At 37.8% G+C, this 20,925-nt stretch overlaps 1 protein-coding gene across 1 annotated transcript in view; it reads left to right on the forward strand.

Annotated features, from left to right (window-relative positions):
• The window catches only part of CPEB2 (cytoplasmic polyadenylation element binding protein 2), a 60,434-nt gene that overhangs the window by 36,510 nt on the left and 2,999 nt on the right, over window positions 1-20,925 (forward strand). The window contains 7 exon segments of the mRNA XM_036018841.1: window positions 4,008-4,144; window positions 4,146-4,179; window positions 5,065-5,154; window positions 12,095-12,213; window positions 12,498-12,612; window positions 16,115-16,296; window positions 19,918-20,925. The exon segment at window positions 19,918-20,925 is cut by the window's right edge and continues 2,999 nt beyond it. Coding sequence (XP_035874734.1) covers window positions 4,008-4,144; window positions 4,146-4,179; window positions 5,065-5,154; window positions 12,095-12,213; window positions 12,498-12,612; window positions 16,115-16,296; window positions 19,918-20,145 — 905 coding nt within the window. The 3' untranslated portion in view covers window positions 20,146-20,925.

A 20,925-nucleotide genomic window follows, 5' to 3' on the forward strand; every position in this document is an offset into this window, starting at 1 on the left:
TTTTAAAGAACAAAAAACAGCAACTCCATAGAACCATTCAGTCCTATATGTATTTATTCAGCTCTATATCTGTTAAGCTCTAGGTATATGTGTACATTTTGTGTGTGTATCCTTGTGCTGATTTTTAAAGGTTATTTGTTTAAGCAGTGTATTGCCTCTAATTGTTGAATTTATTAGCATAAAGTTCCTTATAACATTCCCATGTTTAGCCTTTTAATGCTCATAGATTCTATATTGATTGAGGTCCCCTTTTTCATACCTAGTATTGGTGTTTGAGTTTTTTCTCCTTGATGAATAGAGATATATCAATTTTGTAGTTTTCAAAGACCCAACTTTTGACTTTATTATCTTTCTGTTGGCCTGGTTTTTTATGTTATTGTTTTTATTTTTTTATTTATTTTATCCTACTTTATGTTTTTAATTTGCTATTCTTTTTCTGTCTTTTTTATGGTGCCATAAACTAGGATTATTCAAACATTTCTGGTTGTCTAATATGCATTTAAAACTATAAATTTTCCTCTAAGTATGGAAATTTTCCTGTAAGTATATAGCTTTTGTTACATCCCACAGATTTTATTTTGTATTTTTGTTATCATTCAGTTTCACTCTTTTGGGGTGAAAGAGTGAAAGAAGAACCTAAAAATATATCCTAGTCTCAGAGCAAAAAAGAAGAAAGATAATTTAATTTTGGTTGAAAACCACTGTAAATATTCTAGTCCAGATCAGATTTTAACCAAATTCTACTTCTCTCAGCACATATGATTTTACCTTTATTGCCAGTAATTTTCATGCACTAAGTATATGTGTGTATAATTCTTAGAATGTATGTTTAAAGTATACTGTACATGGAAAACATAATTATTTAGTTGTCCCCCTTTTATAATGAATCTAGTTTGGGTTAAAGGAAAGGATAGTTGGCAAGGTAAAAAGTAATATTTTTGTTGGTGGCATTTACTCAGTTAACTTTTCTTTTAAATAATGCTGTAGCTTTTATGTATTCTAAAAAGAAAGTGGTCCTTTTTTAGCAATGAAGATTCTGGATAGTATGGCTAGTGTGTGATACGTTTTCAGCCTTTTCTTACGTCTTTTGCTCAGCTGAACTTTGGTTAATAGATTGTAGATATTTGCCATTTTACCAACTATAATATTTTATTTATTATAGTTAGTAATATGGAATAATTGTAAATGTAGTTATAATATGATTATACTTACAATATTAGAGTTAACACAAATAGTTTGTCATTTTGAGTCACCTCTATTATCTGACATTGCTCGTATAGTGATTTCCTTAGCCACTGCTTTCATGGACCCTAAATATTTATAACCTGCACTTTTTTCTCATGACAAAAATCTGTTACACTTTATTGTGTTTATGGGGCTGCTAAATTTGTATGTATGTTAGGACACTTTAAAGTGAAAAAATTTCAAAGGAATTGGCATATCTGAAAGAACTGTAAAATTTGAATGTATCATTTTTTTAATCAAAACCAAGTAGGTATGTTGTTTTTCTACCTTATATTATTTGTTTTTTACATATAGAATTATTTATTATGAACCAGTTACTCACAGTTAATATTGTTTTTAATACATCTTGATGAGGTTCATTTCGTTTAGTAAAAGTTTCATTTTGAAGAGGTTTCTTTCCATTGATCACAAAGAATATCGACATTTGTTTATTACTCCTTATTTCTGATAGCAAAGGAATTGGGAAAATTAAATTAATATTTACAAAGCTGCTCAGTACACATGAGTATCTTTCAGAATAACTTACTAAAATTAAGTTTGAATTTGTGGAATAATTCTTGTTTCTTATACTCAGTATGAATTTTGTCCTTTGTTTATGTCTTATAAACTTCAAATTACTCTTATTTCCAACATCCGGCTAGCCATAGTTCACAAACAAACCTGTATCCCGTCTTTGTCACCCCAACCCCAGTTCTCTGTGCGGGCTGACATATTTCAGACTGTCCTTGTTTACATCACTTGCATCATTATGTGTCCTCTTTTCAAGATGATAATGATATTTACGTTGAATATTTATTACTTCGTATATTAAGGCACATGCCATTCATTTATTATATACATTGTCTCCTCATCTAAAAACAAATCTTTATCACTCCATCTTGATGGAAAAACAACCTGTCTACATTCTTCTTTTTCCTTATCTAATAAATTTCTAAAGAATCATCTTCTGATATCTGTACTTTACAAAGCTCCACATGCATTGTGACTCCCACCCGTTTATTAAGACTGACAGTTTCAAAGATCATGCATGTTCTCAAACACAGTTACCGTTTTCAAAAATCATTATCTTAACATCTCACATTGTTACTCCATTGCTCTTTTTGACGTTATTACATTATTTTTCATTCTGTCACAATAATATTTTGGCTTTACCCTTGCTTTTCTTAGCACTCCTTTGTCTAGCTCCTTGAATGTTCTATTTCTTTTTTGTAAGTTTTCCAAAGAACTGTCTTCATCATTTTTCTCTGGAGCTTTTTCATCTGTGATATTTCCAAGAACCTTAAATAACCAGCCTCTGCTGAGCTGACTCCTTTTAAAGGGGGGACACAAAAAACCGGAATTATCTTCTGGAGGGTGGCAGGCCTAGGTTAGTGTTCCAGGAACCCAACCGTATCACTCCACCAGTTGGCATTGTTGTGAGAGGCCGTGTTTAGCTTCAGTGCATTTTTTTGTAAGACTCTTTTAACGTGTTTGTGTGTTTGTCCCTTTCACAACGGGTGATTTACGAGCATACCTGCCCACACCGGGCAGAGTGTTCAGCAGTTTTTGATGAAAAACAGCAACATTCCTGTGCCCCACCCTCCCTATTCACCCAGTCTCACCCCAGCGACTTTTTTTTTTTGTTTCCCTGGATGAAAAAAGTCTTCAAAGAGAAACGTTTTTCCAATGTGGCAAGAGGGGTTGAAACAAAAAATGGCAAAAGCACTAGCAGGCATCAAATTAACAAGTTCAAAACCTGTTTTTGAACAGAGGAAATAAAACGTCTTGATAGGTACGTGCATCAACTGGAGAGTACTTTGAAGGTGACTGAAGTTTTTAAACGTGTAAGAGTAAATACTCAATATTTTATAAATAAATTCCAGGGGCTTTTTGGGTCCCCCCTCATATATGACTGATTTCCTTTCTCCACCTCATTTGCAGCCTTCATATATTTACTTGTGAACATCTATCCACTTGTGCAAGTTCACATATCTAAAACCTATGTTTATAGGTTTCTGTAACTTCTTTTTTTTTTTTTTTTTTTTTTTTTTTTTTTTTAAGATTTTTTTTTTTTTTTTTTTTGAGGGGAAAGGGAGGGAGAAAGAGAGAGAGAACCATCAATGTGCGGTTGCTGGGGGTCATGGCCTGCAACCCAGGCATGTACCCTGACTGGGAATCGAACCTGCGACACTTTGGTTCGCAGCCCGCGCTCAATCCACTGAGCTATGCCAGCCAGGGCAGGTTTCTGTAACTTCTTATACCGGTTTCTGGTCTTGACTATTTTTATATTTAGTTAGTGGTTCTTACCATTCATGTATTATAATCTCCTTTTGGTTCCTTCTTTCCATTACTTCTCTCTTGTTTTGTTTCCCATCTCCAAGAGTGTTTCCTGCTGTAGTTACCCCTGCCATCCATCCTTCCTGGATTTTTTGAAGGACTTCTAACCTGTCATTTCCACCTACCTTAACCGTACTTACTAAGTCTTCCTAAAGCACCAGAAAAAAGTTCTGAGCTTGTATGAACCCCTGTATTGCTGTTTTCTTCACCCACTAAATAAATGCCCTATAGCCTGGCTTTCAAGACTGAGGATGAGTACTCTGACTAACCTCAGAGTGCTTTTCTAGCTTGACTACTCTGTATCTTAAATAAACTTATTTTCCTACTTTCTCTTATGCATATATCACCTTCATTTATTAAGCCATTGAATTTGTCATTACTCTATGTATACTTTAATTTATCAATTTCTAGTATCTGAGACTCAAGTCATGTTTGTTATGTTTTAGGTCGTTCTTCCCTCTTCCCAATCGATGATGTCCTGCTGGATGATGGTCATAACGATCAAGTTGGTGTTTTAAATTCACCCACATGTTACTCAGCTCATCAAAACGGAGAACGAATAGAACGCTTCTCTCGAAAAGTTTTTTGTTGGTGGTCTTCCTCCAGATATTGATGAAGGTAAGTGATTATTGGACTTAAAAAAAAAACTGAAATATAATGTGAATGAGGTAAAAGAATTTTTTACCTCTATAGAGATTTTCAGTTACAATAGACATCTATCTCTGTTTAAATATTTTAAATATTTTGTCACCTGCTGAAATGTGGAGGCAGTTAAACAAAAACTTTTTTAAAGTTGATTTCTTTACATTATGTTATGATGCATATTGCTAGTGTATTTTATAGATAAGATTTTTCATACCATAGATGATATTCCACTTATATTTTTAAGGATAGAACCTATTTTTTGTGGAAACTCTACTATTCTTCTTTCACAAACTAATAGATGAGTCAATGATTCAATAAACTGGTAGATTATTCTGCATATTAATCAGTATAATAAGGTTCCCATGGGATAAAATTACCTAGAACATATTGAATTTGACCTATATATGTTTCAGTGAAACTAACCTGGCATGTGTCAGATGCTATGAGTATTATGAGTATTACAGATTTTTACATGTTTTAGCATTCTTTTTTTGACTCCAAAATCTTACTTATCAAGCAATAATGGATCTCTATTTAACTTAGCATATTTTTCAAACCAGTGACATTTAAAATTTGCTGTACTATATTCATTATTATCTATACAGTTTTATATAAAATTTTAAAAATCATACTGAATTGATTATTCTGGCCAATGTGCTACTTAAAATGAATTTATTTGGACAAAATAACTATTTTAAGTACAACTTTGATAAGAATATTAAATATGTTTTCAGTGTTTATATTGTAACTTAGGGCTATTTGGTACATTAAATATTAGATCTTTGAAGTAATAAATATGGAATTTTTAGAATGAATCATTAAAACTAGTTTCTGTGCATATTATTGTCCTTTCTTAAGATGAAATAACTGCCAGCTTCAGAAGATTTGGACCTTTGGTAGTAGATTGGCCTCATAAAGCAGAAAGCAAGTCCTATTTTCCACCAAAAGGTAAGGGTTTTCATTATTAATTTTTGCTACAGAATCAATTACATATGAGCAAAAGAGACAATATCAATTCGTGTTTTCTTTTTTTTTAAATTCAGTATGATTATTTCTTTCTCTAAAAATTAAGAGTGTGGTTTGTAGAGGCTGGTAATATGTATCGAGAGAGGCAGAGTGGTCAAGGGACCTAGTCTAGACCTGATATACTTTCTCTATGATGTTTTGGTGCTGATTTTAAAGACTCAAGTATTTCAGTACTTTTTATGTATAAAGTTTTTCTTTTTTTACTTATATTTTATTGATTATGCTGTTACAGTGGTCCTGATTTTTCCCCCTTTGCCCCTCTCCACCCAGCACCGCCCGTTCCCTCAGGCAACCCCCCACCATTTCATGTCCGTGGGTCATGGTATAAGGTCTTTGGCTACTCCATTTCCTATACTGTACATCCCCATGGCTATTCTGTGACTGCCTGTTGATACTTCTTAATCCCCTCACCTCTTCACCCATTCCCCCACACCCCCTTCTCATCTGACAACCATGAAAATGCTCTCCATATCCATGACTGTATCTCTGTTTTGTTTGCTCTAGTTTTTAGATTCAATTGTTGATAGATTTGTATTTATTGCCATTTTATTGTTCAGAGTTTTGATCATCATCTTTTTCTTAAATAAGTCCCCTTAACATTTTATACAGTGATGGCTTGTTGATGATAACTCCTTTAGTTTTTTTTCTTGTCTGGGAAGCCTTTTATCTCCCCTTTGATTCTAAAAGATAGTTTTTGCTGGGTAGAGCAATCTTGGGTGTGGGTCCCTGCTTTTCACGACTTTGAATATTTCTTGCCAATCCCTTCTAGCCTGCAGAGTTTGTTTTGAGAAATAAGCTGACAGTCTTAGGGGATACCCCTGTAGGTAACTTCTTTTCTGTTGCATCTTTTAAGATTCTCTCTTTATCTTTACCTGTGGCATTTTAATTATGATTTGTCTTGATTTGGTCCTCTTTAGTCCAGTTGTTTGGACTTTCTGTGCTTCTTGGACTCACATGTCTATTTACTTCACCAAATTATAGAAGTTTTCTTTATTTTTTCAACAGATTTCCAATTTTTTGCCCTCTCTCATCTTCTTGCACCCTATGATGAGAATGTTGGACCTCTTGAAGTTGTCCCAGAGGGCTGCTTATACTATCCTCATTTTTTTTGGATTCTTTTTTCTTCTTACTGTTCTGATTGGTTTGTTGTTTGCTTTCTTATGTTCCAAATCATCGATTTGATTCTTAGCTTCATCCACTCTACTCTTGTTTCCCTGTAAATGGTTCTTGATTTTCAATTAGTGTATCCTTCGTTTCTGACTGGATCTTTTTTTATGCTGCTGAGGTCCTCACCAAGTTCTTTGAGTATCTTTATAACCAGTGTTTTGAACTCTGCATCTGAAAGATTGCTTATCTCCATTTTGTTTAGTTCTTTTTCTGGAGTTTTGATCTGTTCTTCATTTGGGCTGTGTTTCTTTGTCTCCTCATTTTGGCAGCCTCCCGGCATTTTGTTTCTGTGTATTATATAGAGCTGCTTTGACTTCATGTCTGGGTAGCGTGGCCTAATGTAGTAAGTGTCCCGTAGGGTCCCAGTGGCACAGCCTCCGCAGTCACCCAAGCTGAGCACTCAGGGTGCCGCCTCTGTGTGGGCTGAGTACACCCTTCTTTAGTAGTTGAGCCTTGGTTGCTGTTGACAGATCAGTGGGAGTGATTTTACCAAGGCCAGTCAGCTGCAAGGATTGGCTGTGACCACTGACCACAAACTCCACCTTCTGTGGTCAGGGACAGGGTGACGGTGCCCTGACATGGTCTTTACCTGTCCACTGGGTGCATTGGCCCTGGGGTTTCCTGGGTGGTACAGGCCAGGGTCACCCCACCCTGTTTTTGGGCAGGGGACCTCCCTGCCTGAGCTATAAAGCATTGGGATGGCTGCTACTTGTGCTGGGCTTAGAGATTCCCCAGGCAAAGCCACGCTGTGAAACTGGGCTGGCTGCTGCTAGTGCTGGGCCAATGGGCTCACTGAGGTGGCTGTCACTGTTTAAGAGGATTTTAGGAAGTTTTCAGCATGAGCCAAGACTAGCCATTCATGTGGAAAAGCTCCTTGGGTGGGCTGATAAGTTGGGTGGGAGATGTCTGTGAGGATCTCCAAGAGGGGGGTCAAACAGTGCTAACCCAGGAGTCTATGGTATTAGTCTCAGGTATGGCACCAGCTTGCCGGTTCTGTGGGGGAAGGATTTAGAAAAAAGGCAATGGCCTCTGCTCGCATTGATACCAGACCCATCAGTTTCTCCCAGTATGCTGCCGGTGCCTTTCAAGCTGCTACCCCAATGCTGGTGCTCAGAGAGAGTGGTAGGTGTGTAGGTGAGTCTATGTGTGGGTTTCTTTAAGAGGTAACTACTTGGGTCTCCAGCAGTTTTTTGTAGTGCCTCAATCCCTGCTGGTTTTTGCAGCCAGAAGTTGTGGGGACTGACCAGCATCTTCCTGGCACTGGAACCATGGGCTGGGGGGCTTGGTGTATGACTAGGAGTCCTTGCTCCCAAGGTATCCCTTCTGAACTTTTATCTACTGCACCTGGGTATGGGCCAGCCCATTCTGCATCTTTTCCCCTCCTGCCATTCTGGATGGATGTGGTTTATTTCATTCTGTAGTTGTCGGGCCTTCCATTCAACGTGATTTTTGATGGTTCTGAGTCTATGGTTGTTCTATTTGTAATTTGATGTGTTTGTGCAAGGAGGCCAGCTATGTCTGCCTGCACTGCCATCTTGACCGGAAGTCCTCTAAAGCATCATTTCAAGTAACTTGAGTACAAGAATTCTAAAAAAACTGCCTCTCTATTCAGTGAGATTAAGATCTGTGTGAAGTGATACTAAAATATTAACCTATGTAAGTTTAAATATGGCACAATTTACTTAAGTGTTCCAAATGACACAGATCACAAGAGAGCAGTATATACTCTGTTGGTGAATTCTGATAGTGGAGAAAGTATCTGGACAACAAATACCCAATTATATAAAGAGATAAGATGTGAAGAAAATACCGACTTATGTTAGTCACTTATTGCTAGGATACTGCTGTGGCCAATCACCAGATTGCAAGAATCACAAACCATGCTGACATTCATTTGAGCAAAACAAGACCGCCATAAGCAGGGGCAGGAAGGATTGCCTGGCCACCACCATCAGGGAAGGCGGAGAAAAATAGCTGAATGTTTTTCCAGTCAGATTCCTAATGGCAAATTCTCAGACATGAAAAAAGGGGAAGGTTGAAGGACTAAGACTTTTCTTTAGGTATTATTGAAATACAATTTTAGGGAGGAAAAAAAAAACAATATTCTCATAGCTGAGTGAATTTTCAAGCCTAGAAAAGGCTGCAGTAGATCTATCGAATGGTCTGATTGTGGCTCTGGGAAAGGAAACGTGTTAGAATTACTGGTGTGCAAAAATCAGCTAAGGGTTCCCGATGATGAATTACATGGGCCATCTCTACTTTTTGTCACTGAGAATTATAGAACCTCCATTGCTAGTTCATTAATATTTTTAAAGAAATACAATATAATACAGTAATTTTTTATGCCTTTAGATCTTGTACTTAATGACTCAAGAACAATCTTTTAAGCAGGGATCTGGATCCTAGAACTGTATAAAAATTTAAAAACTATAGACATCTTTCCATATACTCTAATTTTTTCATGATTTTGGAATTCACTAGACTTGGAGGTCCCAAATCCTTGGTTTAAAGTTTAGTGTGTGTGTGTGTGTGTGTGTGTGTGTGTTGGCTGTTGTCTTTTTTTACATTTTTATCTATTTTTTATATTTTTTATTTTTTAATTGCAGTTGACACACATTATTATATTAGTTCAGGTTTACAGTCCAGTGATTAGATATATAACTTACTAAGTGATCAACCTGATAAATCTCGCACCCATTTGACACCATACAGAGTTATTAGATTATTGACTATATTCCCTATGCTGTACTTTACATCCCCATGACTGTTCTATAGCAACCAATTGGAACTTCTTGAGCCCTTTACTTTTCCCGTCCATCCCCGTAACCCCCTCCCATCTGGCAACCATCAAAGTGTTCTCTGTACCATGAGTCTATTTTTGCCTTCTTAATTCATTTTGTTGTTTGATTCAATTGTTGACAGATACGTATTATTCCCATTTTGTGTTCATATATCTGATCTTCTCTCAGCCTTCTCCCTCCCCTCACGTGCCTGTTGGTGTCTAACCTTGCTGTGTAAGTTACGCCCCTCCCTTGCCGGGGCGCCTTCAGATGCGTGTGGGACTGCTGTCTGGTCTGGGGCTCTCGCCAGCTTCCCCCCTCAGCGCAGCTGGGTTAGTCTCCTGACCCATCTGATGGTGCTACTCCGTGCTCCCCGCCTAAAGTCCTTCCGTGGTTTCTTGCGTTGCTGGAGTAATGGCAGAAATGCTCTTGCCTCTCCAGCCTCCCCATCTCTCTGTTTTTCTTCTCCACTGTTGCTTCTTGTTCCTTCCTGATGCCGTAACCTGGCCTTTCTCTCGCTCGCCTCAAGGACTTGGATGTGTGGTGTTCCCTCGGCCCGAAGGCTCTCGTCCCATGTCTTTGCATCTAAGTCCCCTGTTGACCTCACCTTAAATATCAGTTGCTCTCAGGAAACTTGCAGGACGCGCGTTATGAGTCCACATCAAGGTATAGTCTGTCCTAGTGCGGTCCTCTTTCATTGCGCTTGTCACAGTTGCAATATCACATTTTTACCATTTCAAAAATACGTAATTATTTTATTAGTGTCATTCTCCCAATAATCTGTACAACTGTCTTTACTCATCTTTGTATTCTCAGTAATCATGGATTCATAATTGCCTGATATGTGATATGAACACCTGTAGGACAGAGAAATCACTTTGACCTGAAGCAGGTGGAGGAAGTGGACTATGAGTCCAGGAAGATGTGTTGGCACAAACTTAGTGAAACGGAGTACTTGCCATCTTTATGGTTATTGTTACCGTTGTGGTGGTGGTGGTGGTTTTTGAGGCAGTTGTTAGTTTATTTTCTCAGACCAAAAACAAAATTGTGTGTGTGTGTGTGTGTGTGTGTGTATTAGCATGGCAAATCATGGCGGGGGTGGGGGGGGTACAATTATATTTAATTGTAGCCATTGCCAAAGACTAGTTTTCCCAAATTATGTTCTTTCAAGCATTTTTGTCATTGCTGTCATTCATCATTTTTCATGGTTTGGAAAACCCTGGTGTAGAAGCATCCAGTTAGCGTTGCAACCTTGTAATCAAGGCAGGGACTTAAGCCCTTGGTTACTGAGCCACCCAGGTATGCTTCCTTTGCAGTGAATGAGGTTCACCCTATGTGACTGCTACTAGCTCGCTCTAATAAGTCCTAGAGAACTAGAGGTGGTTGGTTTTTGGTAAGAGTATTGCAGTATTCAGTGTCTTTCCTTAGCAAGCTCATAGCTTACCTGTCAACATTACTTAATTAATTTTTATGATATACACAATTCCTCCCTAGTAGTCACAAAAAATAATTAAGCAATATTAAAAATAATGAACTTAAAGTATTGTTTAAAAATTAATATGAAAATAGTTATATCAAAAAATCACAAAACTTAAACAGCATTAAAATATTGAATGTAAAATACTATTTTAGTAAATTAGCCTTATATCCTTTCTATTATTACAAAGCAATTATAGCTCTCAAATGCTCAGCTTTGTATCAGAATTAAAGCCTTCACTTAAAATGAGTCTTCATTTCTTTTATTTTTTTCAAGCATATTTCAATTGTTTCTAGCAATTAAAAAGTCCCTAAAATGTGTCTCTTAGTCTTACATAATTGTACCTTTGGAAGTTTCTATTTGTGTAGGTTGGTTTGATGTCTTATGCAATTGAATAATACAATTTTATTAAAATGAAGTACTTCTGTGTCACATCAGACCTTTGTGGCAATCAAGGCTGTTTTGGCAACAAGCAGTGTTTTTTGAATTCTATGTAAAATAGGACCTCACACTTCCCATTGTTGAATGGAACAGATGTGCATGGACTGCTTGATGGCTTCGTTCTGGGACTAGATTACAGTGCTCCATGTTTGTTTGTGCAGAAATCCTGTCAAGGAAAGGGATATTTTTAGGTTATTTATAGTTATCAACTGCTGGGAATAATCACATAATACTAAACTTGGAATGTAAAATTTGTTGCCTTTTTATAATGAAGTCTGCTCCGCCTGCTGGATGCATGATTGATTAAAGATTGACAGTTGGTTGTTACAAGAAAAGGGGGAGATACATATTTCCTGATGATACAGGAATTTAAGCAAGAGCTTGGATTTTTGGTATAAGTCTAAATACTCACTAGACTGAAAAAACTGTATATCCAAGATGAGACTTGATTTACAGGTTCTGACCCACCCTGAAGGAACCTGCTCGTTCCATCCTCCCTGAGATGGTTTTCTTAGTATCATTTGGAAGTTGTCCAGTCGACTGGGGAGTTTTCCCTCCACCTGTGGAAATTCCTGGGCCTTCCCAAGTGCGCTGCAGGCCAAAAGTGTCCTCTAGATCTTCTTGCCTTGGAGACACTTACAGGAAACCTCAGGTCCTAGTATGCTCAGCTGATCAGTCCTTCCAGATTGTTTGAGGATGGGACCGACCTGAGTTTGAATTTACTCAGCCAGTTGCTTGCTCGTATGACTGACTTTGAGCAAATAATTAACCACTTGATACCTCAGTGCTGTATATGAAGTAGCAAATTAATTTACTGAGTATATGTTTTTGTATGTATTCCATAGGGTATTGTGTTCTATAAAAAGTATAATGATTCTAGCCTTACTTGATAGATTTTTGTTCCTTTAAAAAAACTTGTATTTTCTAAACAGCAATGAAATTTGGGGTGTAATCACTTTCCTTGACAACATTGCCTCATTTTTCTTGGATATTACAGGCTATGCATTCCTTCTCTTTCAAGAAGAAAGCTCAGTTCAGGCACTAATTGATGCTTGTATCGAAGAAGATGGCAAACTCTATCTATGTGTTTCCAGCCCAACCATCAAAGACAAACCAGTAAGTAAACTCTATGTGAACTCTAAGCTACAAATGCAAGTTTTCCAAAAGCTGTTTTAAAGTAGATGTTAGTGGAAAACAATTTAACCACCATGTTAAGAGATCAGTTTTTTAAAATTTGGATAATTTATAATTCCTAGATAAAAAATAATAATAATTTGTTTCCAAATCCAACTATGCAAAATTTTAAACAATGAAAAAAAAAAAACACTGTTAACTGGCACAAAATAGCATAAACTATAAAGGGAATAAGACCCAATAAAATAATATCTTTTTCTTCATAGGTTCAGATCCGTCCTTGGAATTTAAGTGATAGTGATTTTGTGATGGATGGTTCTCAGCCTCTGGATCCCCGAAAAACAATTTTTGTTGGAGGTGTTCCCAGGCCACTAAGGGCTGGTAAGTAGAATGCTAACATTATGTGTTTTTTTAAAAAATCATTTAAATATGAATGAATTGTTTTAGTAAACATTTGGTAGCTATTATATCCATGGACTATTGGGCAGGTGAGGGGCAGATTCTTTATGCCCAGTAGTTGCTAGCTACAGAATTCTGAGACTGATTCTGAGAACTGTTCTTGAAACCATCAAGTAACTAGAGAATTGGACCTCATCTGTCGATATTAATAGCTAACTACAAGCTGACTATAAGAAAAATCCACTCAAATACTTCTGACTTCTTAAGTGTTACTTGCTAAGATATGAGAATTTGGGGTCTGTTTATTTTATGTGGGTTGACTCTGATATCTGAAGAAGAAATTTTGGATTTTAAAAAATACCACTTTAGACAAGTAAATGATAAACTTATGTTGTCAGTAACCAGGAAGCAGAGATTTACTGGAAGATGTTATAGAGGAACATAGTTATAGATGTAAATGGTCACTGTGCAAGCAGGGTTTTGGATGCCATGCATCCTGTGTGTGAAGTGTATCAGTGGCCGTTTCATTACTGAAAACATTCTCTTCCAGAATGTAGAGAACATTCTACATTCTCTACAGGAGATGTAGGTTAGAGAACTACTCAACATGCAAATACTACTAATAGGACATAACTGCCACAAAGAAAGGCTATAGAGAACAGAAGAGCATATGGCCAGGGAAGGTGATATAATCTGTTATTTAAATTTACTTGTATGTAAGCTGACATATAAAGATTGAACAGAAGGAGTAGGGAGTGGTCGGGAGGGCTATGAGGAGTTTTCAGATAAAGGGAAGCGCATATTCAAAGGCCTTCAGTGGAGAGAAGCAGAATACATTAGAGGGACCGAAAGCAACCCAGAGTGCCTGACTTGGGCTAAAAGGAGTGAGTGGAGAGACACAAGAAGACAGTGAAAACATCAACAGGAAGTCTGGACATACAGGTCTAATGTGCTAATGTAGTCTTTATCCTCAGAGCAAGGGGAGACCAATGAAGAGTTTTTAATGGAAGGAGACATCACATTCACATTTTTGAAAGACCTCGTTAGCTAACGACTCATGGAGGCTTTAGAGTAGATGTTGGCAGACCAGTTTAGTTGCCTGTTACTGCAGTTCAGGAGACAGATGACGGCGGCTTGGATGAGGGGTGGTAGTGGAGAAAGAGCTAAGTGAACAGACGTCATTAGGTAAATGCAAAGGCAGAATCCAAACTTTCAATGTTAAGCCACGAGGTAGATAGTGGTACCTTTTACTAAGTTAAGAAACACTGGAGAAGGAGCAAGTTATTGGGAGGGTTTGGGTATTGATTTTGAAAGCTATGACACCTTTCAGAGCTCCCAAGTGTAAATTTCATATAGGCCATTGGTATCTAATACAGGTGTCCCTGACTTTCAAGTTTGATTTACTTTACTTCACTTTTATAAAACACGTACATTAGTGCCTATTTGAGCTACCCAAGAGAAATAGAGGAATTTTGCTTTTAAATTTTCCTAATTTTTACAAAAGTTTTTGTAGGAAGCCCTCCACTTTCAGATCGTGAGGGAAACCTGTATATTTTTTAAGAGAATCAAAAAAAAAAAAAAAAAAGCCCTGGCTGGCGTAGCTCAGTGGATTGAGCATGGGCTGGGAACCAAAGTGTCCCAGGTTCGATTCCCAGCCAGGGTACATGCCTGGGTTGCAGGCCATAACCCCCAGCAACCGCACATTGATGTTTCTATCTCCCTCCCTTCCCTCTCTAAAAATAAATAAATAAATAATCTTAAAAAAAAAAAAAAAAGAATCACATGCTGCTCTTTGGCAAATACACTGGGGGCAGTGGATCAGAAGCAAAGAGCTAAGGCTACTGCCACGATCCAGATGAAAGCTGGAACAGGATGTTAGTGATGAAGGGGAGGTGATTGGATTCTAGATATGTCTTAAAAGTCAGGTTCACAGGATTACACATGCAAGTGTGGAAAAAGATAAAGCCAGGGGCCCTGACTTGGCAACGTCGCCTTTTCTATTGCATACTAACTGAATCACCAGAACATCACTGGGGCGGGTTTAATGGATGGTGGAAGATCAGCAGTGCCATTTTGAATGCGCTGCGTGTTGCAGTGTCTGTGAAACATCAGCACAAGTCGTCCAGGAGACAGGGGCACAGATGAGGGTGGAGTCCAGGGAAGAGGCCCCAACTGCAGGAGTGTGGGGGCTGAGAATAGATAGGTGGTGATTAAAGCCGTGACACGGGATCAAGCCGCCAAAGCCAGGAGCGTGGAGAGAAATCCAAAGACTGAAATCTGGGGTATTCTGACATGGAAAAGTCAAGGGGCTGAAGAAGACCTAAGAAGGACAGCAGGAATCACAGAGAGACAGGAGGAGAGTTAGTAGAATAATGTGTCCTGGAAGCCATATGGGGAAAACATGTCAAGGGGAAGAAGAAAAGAACTATGTTCAATGCTGCTTTCAGGTAGATTGACCACCGACCTTGATAGGAAGGTGACCTTGACATGAGCAATTAAAGCGGAGTTGTGGGGTGAAAACCTGATTCTAAAGGGTTGAACAAAGAATGAGAGGAGAGGGATTAAGGAGTATAAAATTTTTTTAGCAATTAGGAGAACGTGAAGGGAATTTCTGTAATAGCAATTAGAGAAATGAAGTAGTCACTGAGAGGAAGAAGCAGTTAAGAGTTTTTAAGATGGGACAAATTATAGTATATTGGGAGGGATCCAGTATGGGGAGAAAAGCTGATGATACAGGAAGTTGAGAGGAGAATTGCCAAAGTATTGGTTGGCCAAAAAGTTCATCTCTTTTTTTTCCGGAAGATGGCTCTAGTAGCACTTCAGTTTTTAACTTCATTTGAAACAGTTTCGCTAGATAGTATTGTGGCAGCTGTCATATCAGCATGAATTTTCTTTAAAAACTTATCAAAATTGGTGAGTGTTTGCATAGCCATTTTAATATTGAAGATGGAAGAAAATACATAACATTTTTGGCACATTGTGCTTTCATGTTTCAAGAAAGGTAAAAACAACTGAAATATGAGAAAAGACTTGTGCGGTGTATGGAGAGAGTGCCGTGACTGATGGAACCTGTCAAAAATGGTTTACAAAGCTTCGTGCTGGAGATTTCTCACTGGACAGTGCCCCACAGCTGCTGGACCAGTAGAAGTTGATAGTGATCAAATCGAGACATTAATTGAGAACAATCAATGTAATACCAAGGGGGAGATAGCCAACATACTCAAAATATCAAAATCAAGTTATTGGTGAAAATAAAAAATGTATCTTTTATATTATAGAAAAAGCTAGACAGACTTTTTGGCCAACCAAATAATTCTTCTGTGATGAGAACAATTGGTGTCTAGTGTACAAGTGATAAGATTGGATTTAGAAAAGAGTGTGAAACTGGATATCCAAATGATTTTTACTTCTTTTAAAAGCACTTAAAAGTTGTTAATTTACTGTGTTCTCTCACATTTGATGTGGACTTCTTTGTCTTTTGAAGTGGAACTTGCTATGATCATGGACCGGCTGTATGGTGGCGTTTGTTACGCAGGAATCGACACAGACCCTGAGCTGAAATACCCCAAAGGCGCCGGTCGAGTCGCTTTCTCCAATCAGCAGAGCTATATTGCTGCCATCAGTGCTCGGTTTGTCCAGCTCCAGCACGGTGATATCGATAAACGCGTAAGTTGCGCGCTGGAAAATCGTGTCTGTCCTGTGATAAATAAGGTGCTGGTAATCATAAGGGAAATAAGGAGTTAATGGAATTCAGACACTGAATATTTTCATACTCCTTTAACTCTGAAAGGTATATATCATACCAAAAGACCTCTGAAATGTAAAATTTTTCAATGTATTTAAGCTTCACGTGTAATATAAGATATGTAAATGGCATTTTAAGGCATGTCAAAAATTTCTGTTAGCCAGTAAGGTCTGAATACCCTTCTGACTTCAGAGGAAGAGCTCATTTTAAAGTTTGTGTTCTGGAGCTGGACCACCTAGAGTCCCACTTCCACCACGTGCCCTGTAATCCGGGGCAAGTTGACCCTCTTTGTGCCGCTGTCCCCTCGCTGCAAAGTGGACGACAGTAACAGTGTCTTCCTCACAGTTAGTTTAGGATTAAATGAATTCACGTATATAGCAGCACTGAGAACAGAGCTTGCCAGTAAGGGCTGTTTAAGGGTTATTTATTCTTCATTTGTTATAAAACCTAAAATAAGAATATATTGTGCATATTTCCCTAAAGATAAATAATAAATATGCAAATAAACTAAATATGCAAAATAATTGTCCTAAACTAAGGATGTTTACATTCATAGTACGCATGAGACATACTAAGAATATTAGGTAAATTAGTTTTTATATATTGAAATTAGTAGCCGTAACTGCAGTGGGTTCTTACTTTCCCAGTGCAACCGTGTCTTGAAGGTCCTTCTTGGAGACTGCACAATAAAAGACTATCTGGGAGGCGGGGAGCTGATTAACTAGTGCTAATTGGCTAGACCATGGGCTCTTAGAAGTGTCATCCGTTTAATTACCAAACCACGCTGTTTCGAAAAGAAGTACAGCACATGTTCAGTTCACACATGCAAAGTGGCCTTTTTGCTTAGAATTGTTTTGCGGCATTGTTCCTTAAAATATTGTGAGGAAATTAAGAGAAGGGACTCTGCTTTTATTCCGACGTGCATATAAAAGTTTTTGAACCAGTGCGTACCGTAGAGTTTCTCTAATGCAGTGGTTGTCAACCTCGGCTTCACGTGCAAGTCACCAGGAGCTGTAGAAAAACCTCGATGTCTGAATCCTCCCCAAAGAGTCTGCCGTAATTAGTCTGGGGTGCAGCCAGGCATCCCCGGGTGCTCCTAGTGTGCGGCCACGCTTTAGACTGCCGAGGTAGTCCATCCCCTGCTTGTGCAGAGAGGTGGCACAGTCACAGAGGAAATTATGTGCTTAGTATTTATTTGTGGTTGTCCAACATGCAGAAGCAGAGGGAAAAGATTGTTGCATTGTCATACCTCAAAGCTCTTTGTTTCCGAAGTAAGAGTGAAGGGCTGATATTTTGGGAAGAGTATCAGTTCTTAAATAGCAACTCAGATGCAGAACAAGTGAGTTGAGAAACGCAAGCGGTCTTAAAAAGGCATTGAAAATCCCTAAGAGAAGTTTTTTTTTTATTAGATATGTGCTACTAAGGTATTATGGAAAGTAAGAATAGGTAAAGAATTGGTGAAGCTATTTCTCATACAAAAGTTAATTGTTAAGAGATCATTATTAATCAGAAATAAATATTGAAATCATCAGTTTTAAATCCAGTTTTCCATCTTTGAAGTCTGTGATTTTGAGATAAGTAGATTAGGTCCATAAAATAATATCTATAATTTAAAAACAAATAATGGACAACATTGTATTTGTAAAATTGTATTCAGTAGTTTGACATTAACTCTTGATACTTGCTCTTAGCATTTTATGAGGTATTATGGAAATAAAGTAAATAGGACTGAAATAATTTTTAGTTTGCTTAAAATCCATGGCAAGAAATAACCATGAGAAAGAAACCCAGAAAGCATGTATAAATGTACCACTTCTATTCAAATATTTATAGAGTTTTCACTTTGTGCTAGATATTCTGCTAGGTACCAGGTACTGAGTATTGAGCAAATGGACACTTTCCCTGTGCTTATGTGAAGATATGAAATCCAATAATTCCTATTCTACCTTAATATACTCTTTAGTCATAGTGAAGTTCCTCCTTCATTATAATGATGATTAAAATACTGAATCAAAAGTAATAGCCTGGCAACCAAGATAGAATCCATAAGGAAGAAGATGAAAGATAAAGATTGAACATAAAAATTTTAGAATTGGTGTCAAAGATTATTTTAAAAATAAAAGGCCAAATGGAAAAAAAAAAGGTTAAAAATCCTGAACTGGCAAAGAGAACTTAAAAATATTTTTTTAACTGAAGCAGGAAAATACAGACAATTCAGAAAAGCAAAATGTTTAATATATGTAAAATGTTTTTATCTTAACTCTGATTGATGAAATACAAATATAAACAATGTAATTCTATTACTTCCAAACTTTCTATGAAAGTTTTTTACAATTCTTTTTATGAACTTACAGTTTATTTGCAGTTTGTTGTAATTGTTGCTATTACAAATAATGCTGTAGAAAATATTCTTGTAAGTTCAGTTTCTGCACACATGCAAGTATTGCATTAGAATACACAGTAGACGTTGTTGGGTCACTTTTTTACTGCAAGCAAACCCTCCTTTATCTAAAACCATGCTTTTAAGACACTCAATTTTCTCTGCTCTCCTATGGAAAGGCTGAAATTCTAGGCTGCCTGTCACTATTTAGTCAAACAGAGGTAGTGACTTTTCATTTATAAAGTTATTACGGACAAGAAAGCAAGGCTATCTCAGCTAATAGTAGCAAACACTAATTTACAGAGTATTTAACTGTGTGCCGAGCACTGTCTTCCATGCTTTTATTTGCATAATCTAATCTTCACCCCATTGCGTGGGTTCTTTTAACCTCATTTAACGGGTGAGGTTCAGAGATTTAGCACTCAGACCTGACTGGAGTCTGGGGTCTTCCACTAAGTCAGGCCTCCACAGTGGGACTTCGCCTTTCTATCTAGCAAGTTCAGGGAAGTCGAGGCGTGCCCTCGATGACATCGTCCGCAGGTCGGGTTCTGAGGCAGCCACTCACACGCGGGCGCAGCCCTCCCTGCCGCAGAGAAGCAAGCGCCGCCGCAGCCAGGGGCGGTGCGGGCTGTGCCGTCTGGCAGGTGGTGGTGGAACGAAGGGAAAACATGTGAAAATCATTCGTCCTCCATGGCCACTTCATATCCCTTTATTTTTTTACTTAGAATCACCTCTGAAAATATTAACACACAGGTGCTTTTAAGATGTTATTACTTCAAGAAAGGCAAGGATGGAATGTTTTGCAAATCAATTAGATTTTTATAGATTTGAGAAGTATTTTCTGTCGTTGGAAAATACAGTAAATGCCATTCAGTTTATAGTCTTCTGAAAATGACATTACCAAAAATACAGAAAAATCACCAAACTCGGTGCTCATTCAATCACATGGTCAATCGTAAACATGACACATCATATAAAAAGATGATTCGTTCAAGAACAAAATGATTTTCTTAAGCTTGCTCTAGGGTAAAGTATTTCCCCAGGAAACTGCCTACTTTCTCAACATTCAGTGCTGGTCTTTTTTCTCCACAGCACACTTGAAACTATCACCACGATGATTTCCGAAGCAGACTTAATGAGACTTTCTCCTGTCTCTTTCCAGGTAGAGGTAAAGCCATATGTGCTAGATGACCAGATGTGTGATGAGTGCCAGGGCGCACGCTGTGGTGGAAAATTCGCTCCCTTTTTCTGTGCCAATGTCACTTGCCTGCAGTATTACTGTGAGTTTTGTTGGGCAAACATCCACTCCCGTGCGGGACGCGAGTTCCACAAGCCATTGGTGAAGGAAGGTGCCGATCGCCCGCGTCAGATCCACTTCCGCTGGAACTAGGAAGAGCAAACCTGCCTCCGCCGAGCAAGGAAAGAAAGGCTGCATGTGGCTTACCGTGTCTGAAGATACTGACGTGCAGAAGAAATAAGTGCATTCTTCTGCTCTCACCCCAGCTATCAATACATGCATCTCTATCAGCAGCCAAAACACTACAAGCCTCTTGTTTTTCACCAAAACCCTACATCTCAGGCTTACTAATTTTTGTGATATTTTCATGTTAAAATAAAATGTTTTTTTGTATTTTCTCCAAGTTATTTTTATATGTAAAGTTAAAATTAGATATGAGAATGTTTTGCGTAGGGGCCAACAGTCTGCTGCTATATAGTGGGGGAAGCGTGCACTTATTTCTGAACGTGGGTTTTTACCTTCAAGATCTGCCCCAGTAATTTACCAAAGGTAGCAAAATAATAGTGAAGATGGAATATGTCTGCTACAAATGCTTATTTTTATTGTTGCTATTTTCAGTGTATACATAAACTAAAATTAGGGTTGATTTTTTTGCTCTCCATTTTGACTTGCGAGAAATAATACCTCAAGATAATCTGATTTATTAGCTATTTTTAAACATTTTTAATCACAAGCTGTATTAGCTTTGCTGCTATATAGGTGTTATGTGTAAATGCCACCTATTAATACGGGATTGAAAACGTTAGAGACACACTGCATTGCAGATAAAATGCAGGCAGCACAATATGGCCTAAACTGCCATAGTTTTAGAATGTGAAAAAAAAATGCATGTTTACTTACCTGTATACACCATATGCATGCACTAGAGTTATT

This window comes from Phyllostomus discolor, chromosome 1, assembly GCF_004126475.2.
Source record: "Phyllostomus discolor isolate MPI-MPIP mPhyDis1 chromosome 1, mPhyDis1.pri.v3, whole genome shotgun sequence".
NCBI lineage: Eukaryota > Metazoa > Chordata > Mammalia > Chiroptera > Phyllostomidae > Phyllostomus > Phyllostomus discolor.